At 39.9% G+C, this 10,000-nt stretch overlaps 1 protein-coding gene across 1 annotated transcript; it reads left to right on the top strand.

The window, feature by feature from the left end:
* The first annotated feature begins 4,394 nt into the window (after nucleotides 1–4,394).
* Nucleotides 4,395–7,408, top strand: LOC138009734 (uncharacterized). Its single transcript, XM_068856758.1, has 5 exons — nucleotides 4,395–4,872; nucleotides 5,260–5,409; nucleotides 5,586–5,750; nucleotides 5,970–6,527; nucleotides 6,870–7,408. The coding sequence occupies exons 1-5, from the start codon at nucleotides 4,395–4,397 to the stop codon at nucleotides 7,406–7,408; spliced, it is 1,890 nt and encodes a 629-aa protein (XP_068712859.1).
* Nucleotides 7,409–10,000: the final 2,592 nt, after the last annotated feature.

Genomic DNA, 10,000 nt, shown 5'->3' with positions numbered 1-10,000 from the left:
AACATCGAGCTTTGGAAATCTATCGGTGCGCCTTATTTTAGCTTATCGATTATTGCAAACGGTTATAAATTACCTTTGCTAGTTCGCCCGAGCCCGTGAAGCTAAGGAATAATATTAATAAGTCTGCTAGATTTCATGCCGATTTAATTTGTGGACCAAGCCAACCATGAGCTTGTTCTCTCTGTGCGTGTCTGCGTAGTTGCTAAGAAACCCTTGGTAATTAACCCCTTATCAGTGTCAGTACAGCCATGTGGTAAAAAGCGACTAATTCTGGACTTACGCCCCGTAAATAAGTGTTTACTTAAACAAAGAGTGAAATTCGAGGATTGGAAGGTTGCTCGGCAAGATTTCCGCACAGGTCCCTACCTACTTAATTATGCATACACTCCTTTGTTTCAAGAAAACAATAGCGAGAACAATAGACGTCCTTTGGGACTGTGGCGCCTTGTTCTTTCCTCTTAGAGGTTTTTTTTCTAAGTCTATATGGACTTTGAAAAAACCGGTCGAACTTCTGACTGATTCAGATTCTCAAACATAACAAACAAACCAAATAAAAGTACTGTCATCAAAAATGTAATGGCTACCTGCTCTTTTTATCGTGAAATTGTTCTTTCTGTTTGAGTACGAATTCGCCGAGACACTGCAAAGTGTATGTTTTCTTCCTTTGATGTATTCAGGATCACAAACGGTGCATTTACAATACAATACAATACAATACAATACAATACAACAACTTTTATTTCAACATGATGGTGATTAAAGCGTGGCCGCTTATGGGATCGTGTATCTAAACTGAAACCTAAGGAATAAAAATATATTAAAATCGTCTTAATAATATAGAAAGTCGTAGGGCATTGTTTGCGGAGATTCCGCCTGAAAGTCTAAGTTACGTAATTTGTCGAATTTGGAGGCCATTCTTGTATAGTTCTGGACCAGGCGGTGTGCGCAATGAGATCGCGTTGCATTTTGGTATCGGTATTTTCCAAGATGGCGGCGGGAGAGCTGTATTGTGGTGAGTTATTGCATCCATTTCCTTTGCCATTTAGCTCGTTCATTGTATATTTTCTTATTAAAATAACTAGGTAAACACTCGTTCTTTGGTATGCAATGGGTTTTGCCTAAAATCGATAAACATTGATTGTTTTTTTACACGGCAGCGTAGCCAGGCTAATTTACGGTGTAATATGAGACCATTTTTGTAGGCCCTAGAAGTCGCTATTTCTGATAGTTTAAACATTAAAAATGGTCTAAATGGCTTCTTTTATCTTTCTTCTACAGCTAGAGATAAACGCTCTCAAACGCTCTCAAAAGCTTCGCCAGATATAGCCGTTTTTGCTTAGTGGATTTATAAGCAAATATGGCCTCTAAAAGGCCTATTGTTGTAGGTGGCAACACGCCAGGCAAGCCTGCAAGTAAACGTTCATCGACGGAAGGAACGTCGAGAAAAAGTTTATTCCATGAAGGAAATGAACCGAAAAAGTCATCGGGGAAACGAGAGTGGAATGATGCAGAAACGAGTGCCTTGGTTCAGTTCATTTGCTTGTTTTGGGATAATGCCGTCAGCGATAAATGGCCAATGCAGAGGGATGCTGAGTTTTGGGATTCTTGTGCTAGTGCAGTCAACAAGGCCTGTAGTTCTTCAAGGACAGGTTGGTAAAATTCAAAATGTGTGCTTTTATTGGCAACGAGTCGGTGAATTGTCTGAGAATTTTAAAGGTACAGAATAGTGCCTGCTTTCTGACCTAGGCAAAGCTTCTGGAGCTTGGCTTTAAGCTGTACTGTCATCTTCATTTTTTGAAAAACCAAATGCCTCTGAAGTTCTTGCTGTTGTCTGCCTTTAAGGTCCATCTTGTCGAACAAGGGTAACAAAGCATTTGTCACACCAGTTTGCCACCTTGTCTGAGGCTGAAGAAACATTACAGATTGACTACATCAACAATGACATTCCATCTGACTTTGGTGCAGTCCATCAGAATAACAGTCCACAACGACCTGCCACAGCCATCCCTGATAACACTCTGTCTCCCATCTTCAACTGCTCCCCAACCAAACGTACACAGCCATTGGCATCCAGTGTGGGAGATTTGGTGCAGGAATTTATCTGGAATTTTAAAAATTGTATGTCCCACAGGTTACGCACACAACTCCTTGATCATCTCCTCAAGATCACCATTGTGGATAGTGAGGGACTGGACTTTTATAAGTTTGTGAATAATGACTTTCTTTCCTCCAGCTTAAGTGGAATGAAGACATTGTTTATGAACAGTAAACAGAACTTGATTTTTTATTTAAGTAAGTGCTTTGAGGGTCCACATCCCCGACTGCCCATCAACCAAATGCCATATGGCTTGTTAGATTACAACATCCGCTTCTTTGCAAGGGGAAGTACACAAAACCTGGGCATTGAGGAACATTATGCGTCATGGCTGGCAACAATGTTCTCTCATTTTGGTCATAAGTGGCTGTGCCTCCATAGGGGACCGGCCTGGCAGTATGAAGTGCAGGAAACTGATGAGATCGAGGAGTCCTTGCTGGGTACTTCTTGTTCCAGTGAAGCGGAGTCGATGGAAGGATCTTCAACAGGGGAAGAATCAGTGGGAGAAGAATCAGTGGGAGCCGATTTGGTTGAACAGATTGATATCATCCAAAATGCCCTGCAAGAGTCTTCACTCTGTTTAAATGATTTGGAATGGGCAATTGATACTTTAAATGATAACAACCCTGCAAGTCCCGTACTGGAGAACTCTGTGTCTTCTTTAGGTGAAGAAGCACGTGTTTCACATTTATGGACACATGTCAGTAGAAGTCAACAGTATGACATGGAAATGGGATCGAATGCACAAGAAATGGAGAAGGTTCATGACATCAGACCCACTGCTCATTACTCAAAAAGAAATCCAGGGTTGTTCGATCCATTAAAGGTTGGTTTGAAACATATAATTCTGTTTCTTCTAAATTTTAACCTGCCTGAAGTAGTGCTCCCTCCTATAAAATGTAATGGCAGGACTAACGCACTTCCCCCCCCCCCCCCCACCTCATCACCCCTTCTCCCACTCCACAAGGACTTAATAATGGCACAAAGCATTATACATACAATGTACATGTATGATGTGTATTTAGGTTTTATCATTTAATGGTTTGCTGTGTATAAAATGCCATAACCCCCGTAAGAGTAGTCTAACATTTTCCATTCTGAAAAAATTTAAGGGTTTTAACTTCGAAGATTGAACAATAACATTAGCTGATAGAGTGGTTTTCATTTGAGTGTCGAAAAGTAATTGGGTTTGCATTTACTATTCTACAGGATTGGTTTAAAAATCTCATGCCACTTTTTCAGCCAATCAGGAGTAAAAAAGACAAAAGCAAAAGCAACAGTGACTCGTTCATGCACATTTTCCCTCGCTTCCCATCAACTACAGGTAATTACTTTGAGTTTTGATTGGTTGACTGGCTTGTCTGTGTCCTTTGTGCATGGCTAGAGAGATTACTTTGGTTTTGGTTTTATAACACTTAAATGAAAACCGCTGTAAGGTCGATGTTATTGTCTAGGAGTAATAACAGGGCTATCACAAGCACATGCATGCCCTTAAAGAATTATTGTTTTGCTGTAACACAACCCTGTCACCAAACTAGTTAACAAAGACAGTCATTTAAAGAGATCTTGTAGGTATTGTTTGTGATTTTGACTATTTCTTAGTACGTGCTGATGTCTGTTACACTGTATAACTTGCTACCAGCAATACTATCCATGTAGCCAGTCTAATTCTGGGTAGCCTAATAACAAGTCACTGCATTTGCTCAGAGTCAATAGTTAACATATTCCCCTGATGCACAATGGGATTCTCTCTTTCTAGAGTAAGGTCAACATTGCAAGCTTGGGGCCACGTCAGATCCAAAGGCGTATTACATCATCTGGATTTTCAAAAACAGTCGATATTCAAGTATGTGTTTTAAAAAGAATCATTTTGACATGTTTGGTAGACAATGCTTAATTAATTATGCTTTTTACTACAGGCATAATCAGAATACAGGCACTGAAAAGGATAGACTATTTCATAACATTGTTTCTTTTACAATGTATTGGTGGTTTGAAAGCTGACTGTTTCACTCTCTTCGGTTATCTGGTTTTCAAGCAAGTAAATATTCTAATCTAATCAAAATTTTTCAATCTGCAGAAGGAAGCACTCCAGCAAGCAAAGAAAAGCATCCCGTTAGGGCGATGGTGGATAAAAGCCGATGGCTGTGATGTGAGGAAAGGTTTGCGGGAGAGTATGCGGGGTGTTTGGTCTGGTGATGACGATCTTGGGGATGGTTCTCTACAAGCATTGCATGATGAATATAAAGCATGATGTACTTTCGTAAGGGGTATTGGTACACCGGGAAGGTCAAGAGTGATGTTGACTGATGTGGCAACTTTGCTAGCTGAATTACAGAAAGATCTGGAATTTCTTAGTACTGGTGCTGATGTTGCAAATGGAGTATACAACAGGGCACTTCAAGGGGGGAGATCAGCTGAGCACACCTTGATGGAATTGGCTTGGGCTGTTGTAGGTTTTGAGGAACTGATGAAAAAAGTGAGAAGTTTCCAGGTTGAACTCGGAGATTATGAGCAAGGGGAGTCTGACGGTGCAAGTGCTAATTTAATTTCCCTGAAATCAGGCTTGTTGGTTTACCTGAAAGATCTTTACACAAAGAAGCGCACTGCAGCAAGTCATATCTTGGTGTTCATGATTGCCGATGAATTGCGCAACAGAAAGCCATATGCCATTCCAGTTCGCTTCATGCCGTACCGATCCCTCACCGACTCAAAACTGAGGGAGCTGGAACTTCAGTTGGAGGAAGCTATGAGGAATGTGGGAATGACAGTTGTTGGTATGTGCTTAGTGAACCCTTACAAGTTAATTGTCTGTCATATTTAAAGATCCAGGTGCTCCAATGGCTCTCTATAGGCAATTTCTTTTAAGATAGCTCACTGGCCAATAAAATGTTATGCTCTTGACTATTAAGATTGCCTTTTTTATAATTACACCTTATTTCAGTGCATGTTTTTGTGCATTTCAGTGCTATATTATTTAACTTTCCTGATAATCCCATACATAAAAGTTCATAACGTAAAATAATGTACAAAGCCTACTAAACTCATGTGATTATGCACCAGTCTTTTATTGTTTGTTATTGAACTCCATGGAACTGAGGAAGTTGCTTCTACATGTATGTAACTCATTACCGTGTGTTCTTGTTTGTTGTATTTTTTATTAGGTTTCACAACAGATGGAGAATTCAATTCATTGCGAACAGTGGGCAATACACGGCCAATATCTGTGATTGAGTTGATCAAGAATGCAAGGAACGAAGTGCGCTCTAAGAGTGGCAATACAATTGCTTCTTACTTGACCTTGGATGGACATGGTAGGTTCATCTTTCTGTGTAGAAGTCACGATAACAAGTGTTACCTTTCATCAGTTAGATTTCTGGAAGTGTCAATAGTCAACTCATCTGCATTTCATTTAGTTTTAGGTCATTTGAAAACTTTGCAGCCTCATAATCTCATTATTAAGAGTTGACCTTGCTTTGTTGTCCAATAGGAAATCCATTAAACCGTCACCCGGCAGTTCCTCTAGATGATGTTGTGTGGATACATTCATTCATGACCAGTGCAAGAGATGAACCAGTCCCTTTCAAAGATGCTTTGTTGATTTTAAGAAGGAAGCTGTTTCCTTTCCAACATGATCCACACCCATGGATTGAAGGTAACAGTAATGGCTGCTTTAACAGGGCAGGTTTTGTAGTCTTTGCAATACCAGTCTCTGTTGTACGGATTTCAGCTAGAACCAAGGCTCTTCGTGTAAGAGGCCTGTAGTCATTATGTGTGGTCACCTGACAGTCTGTGGATAGCGAGGAGGGCACAGCCAGTTGTGTCCTGTAAGTGTACATTTACATTTTACCTGCAATATTGTTTCTCTTATTAGGAAGACCAGAGACTACTCATGAAGTGCTTAAATCTATAATGGCCATTTATCTCTACCGTAAAAAGATTGAAGATCTTAAACAGCATGTCACTGATCCTGCAAACTTCACTGACAATCTTTACCAGCCAGAGAGAGACAGCAGTGGTGAACTGATCCATCACCGAGAAGACCACAACCATCTTCTTAAACGCATCATATCTCGTCTTCGTGAAGGCCATATTCCAGGCATCGATTTGCGATATATGAGAGATGCTCTTCATGACCCTACTACTGGCTTAACATATGAAGCTCTCACAGGGAAGAACAAACAGTCTGTGCCTGACTGTGAGCGCCTCATTAGTCCTGGAGTAATTTCTTTCCTTGAGCGAGTAGGGCACGGTAGTGGAGCCCAAGTTCTGAAGATAATTCACAACTGGCACAAGGCAGTTGATGGAAGAGGGCTCTCTGAAGAGCAAAGGTCATCATACTGCCAAAATATGAAGAATTGGCTGTTAGCTGACTGGATGCCATGGTTTCAAACCCTGCCTGATTACAGCACTATTGATGTGAATAGGTATTGTAATTATGTTCAAACTTAGCAAAACTTGACTATTATTAATTAAATTACCTCCTTGTAGCTATGTCAAGCTACATGTATTTAAGTGACTGAATCAGTTGAATTCCAAGAATAAGGGTCAAGTTCTCACAGCCATCAATCTGTTTCTTATTGTCTGTTGGCATGGATAGCACTGATTGGAATGGATTGAAGTTGAACCATGAAAACCACATTCAAATGCCCCTTTAGAGAAAAGTCTTCTTGTATGAGACAAAAGCTCAACTATTTGCATATGGCTAGTGCCATATAGAGGTATGTGCCGGTAGGTGGTGTGCTATCAAACAGTACTTGAATGACAATATTAGGTAACTTCATTTTAAATTTGCATTATTTTAGACCCATAAAGGGTATATGTGGTCTAACACAAGAAGCTGTCATTGGCCTAGTTGCAAATCTGGAGAGCAGAGAATTGCGTCGTGCAGAGTACCAAGAAAGAAGTCTTCCCCCTGAGCATCCCCGTGCCTCAGCAACTGATGATGTGGAAGGAATTATTGCTCTGATGCATGAAATGCTAGGGGAAATATTTGATGTTAAGCAGTTTCTCGATGCGCAGCCTAAAATTCTAAATGAATTCAAGAAACGCATTGACCCAGAACTACATTTCCACTACTGGACAGGGGCCAAGGAACGATATAGAGAGTTTGAGTTGCCCTCCTTTAATGAGCCATCAGGGGAAGGAATCATTGAAAGACTTGACAGAGTCATTTTATCAAGGAGGGGAGACCCAGGGGTCTTTGTGGCAAATAGAGCTGCCATGCCACAGAGAGGACAGTTGACAGCCAGAGCTCAATTTCATAGGGCACCAATACAGTTGCCTCCTCCTCAGATGCAAGAGGAACACTGAAAATTTTTATCAACCTTGTTATAGTAATAATACCATAACTTTTTAATCCATGTAGATAAATTATTTTTATTAATTGTTATGTTGACTAAACAGTCATGTTTAATTTAAGAGACTGGGGGGGGGGAGAGACTGGGGGGGGGGGAGGGTGGTAGTAGCAGAATTTTACGGGTTCTTGTCTCTGCGAAGCCTTGCTTTGTGCACTAACTAGTTACAGGTATTTTATTTTACTGTGCGACTAGCTCTGATTACTTGCTTCTCCCACTGGCCTCTCCTGGTAATATCTATCGTTAAGTAGAAACCAATCATAAGGAAAGTCGTACAGAAACGAATTTTTTTAACGGATACCAGAAGTGATGGATCCTTGAGCAATGGATGTAAGTATCGAGTTAGTTCACTGGCTATGTAGCCTACTTTTCCATAATCTGATGATGACATTAAATATACAGCAATGGCAGATTTGTCATGTGTATTCTCCGGTTCTGCTTGAAGTTTAGCGTAAACAGGTCTGTTATGTTCATTAAGGTATTCAAACGCTTCCTGTAAACTGTCTTGCCTTGCTTTGGAATAACATGTTCCCATAACTTTAAAAGGCAAGCAGTGAGTTGTCACAATGTCATTTGGCTCAACAGAGTCAATGTTATCGTCTGAGGTGTCGCTGTCAGAGACAGTTGTTTCGGAAACTGGAGGTGCTGCATGGTCCTCCTTCTGCACAGGGATGAGGGTCCACAAGACAGTATAAGGTTTGCCTCCCACTTGTATCTGACAGTGAGAGTTGCACTTGTATGCCCCTCGCTGAATACCACCAGCTGCACCTTTTTGAACAACACCATCGAGGATATCTGAGCCTTTTTCAAAGCAAACCTTGACAAATTCTATTTCCATCACTGGAAAACAAGGAATTCTCCAGGAAAATGAAAAAAAACGATCAATTTGAATGATTTCACATGTCATCGCTTGACACCAGTTTCCATCACCTAAAAGGAGATTAATTGGTCATTAGGAATACACTCCTTTTCTTTATGAGAACACTGAGGCCAAGATTGGACCAAAAATTCCATAACATGTACTGTATGAAATAAGAACATACTTGCACTCAAACAAATATAAGAACATTCCCATTAATAAAGTGTAATTGACTGGGATAAATATGTTCTACAACCAGGATCCATTTAAAGAGTATGGAATAATTAGAAGAAAAAAACTTTTATTTGTTGAAAAAAAGCTTGTTTCATTAGGTTTTTTCTGTCACTGATGACAATAGATTGTAGCCTTTACTACTTTTAGGAATGAGTAACTAACATGCCTGAAAGGGCCACATGTTTCCAGTGAAGTATAGTGTTCACATGGTTGTCCCATTTACAATATCAGAAATTTGCTAAAGACTATGAATGAAACATACCAGGAAATTCTGAAGCGGACTCTGCAGAGCCTCTTTCCTGGCCATGTACACCTTCATCATCTTCAGTGGTTGTAAATGTCTAAAATGCACATGGTACATATCAAGCATAAAAATAAATGTACCACAAATTAATGTGTAGTTTGTATTGGTACTATATAGCCCACTCGCAAAAAGAGTGGCGTTTCTGAATGTGCATCCATCCTCACGCCAGTGTGGGATCGTTTGGGGGCACATTTGCATGCTAAGTTTTTCTTCTGCTTACAAAACTTGCATAAGAGTGAAAATGTTAGCATAATTATGCTGCCAACAGTCCCATAAATGAACATGCATCTTCCGTTGCCCAGGTCTGCAGCTCTTTTTGCCACAGGTTATTCTCAAGGAGCTCTTGCAAGGGGCTATTCTCCCTGTTCTTTGACATAACACTTGTACCTTATATTATCTGCCAGGCAGGTCATTAATTAATTAATTTATAATATTAATTATTTATAATATTAATTAATTAATATTATAGGCAGGTCAATAATTTTCAAATTTTTTTTTTCTGAGAGCTCGTAAAGAAAAATCCACATACTTTGAAGAAATTAGGAAAGCTGTTGATTTTCTTCCCACTTTTCGTATCCACATTGCCAGCAGCCAGATCATTGGCATAGCAATCATCCAGATTACTAGAGAGTCAAGGTTTAATAAACTCCAACCATTTTAACTTTATATAGCCTTCACTTCATGTTTCCACTACTAGATGACTTGATAATGATTTGACCGATGAAAGGAAAACTCTGTATCATTGACAAGCACTGTTACTAGTGGCCAATTGCAAGAGATAAGTTGTTCAATCAATTGCATTGAACCAATCGACTATTTGCCTTTTAATACCCTCTAGTGCAATATTTATACACCGCAGCTGTGCACACTCCATTAATATAACAAAAACAGCACTCAAATATTCTGTTGTTTCAGTTTAAGGATATAACAAAAAAAGGATACTTTCCACATAAAAACTGTATACCTATGGGTGGGTCAGTCTCCCACACTTTCAGTGGTACAGTTGTACAGCAGCTTATGTCAAACACTGTTTGGTGCTGGAATACTGCGTCTGCCTTATAAAACCCTTCTTGGTATTCATCTGTTGCTCCCCTTTCTGCAAGTAAGTCCAGCAGATTATTTCCTGAAGAAACCAAACCATATGCCCGGGA

This window comes from Montipora foliosa, chromosome 7 (genome assembly GCF_036669935.1).
Source record: "Montipora foliosa isolate CH-2021 chromosome 7, ASM3666993v2, whole genome shotgun sequence".
NCBI classification, from domain to species: Eukaryota; Metazoa; Cnidaria; class Anthozoa; order Scleractinia; family Acroporidae; genus Montipora; species Montipora foliosa.
Note: the sequence above shows the minus strand (reverse complement) of the source record. Positions and strands in the feature narration are given on the sequence as shown.

Coding starts and splice junctions, on each gene's coding strand:
- LOC138009734 (XM_068856758.1), top strand. CDS start 4,395: ATGTTGACTGATGTGGCAACTTTGCTAGCTGAATTACAGAAAGATCTG. Junction 4,873..5,259: donor TGTGGGAATGACAGTTGTTG/GTATGTGCTTAG, acceptor ATTTTTTATTAG/GTTTCACAACAGATGGAGAA. Junction 6,528..6,869: donor TATTGATGTGAATAGGTATT/GTAATTATGTTC, acceptor TGACAATATTAG/GTAACTTCATTTTAAATTTG.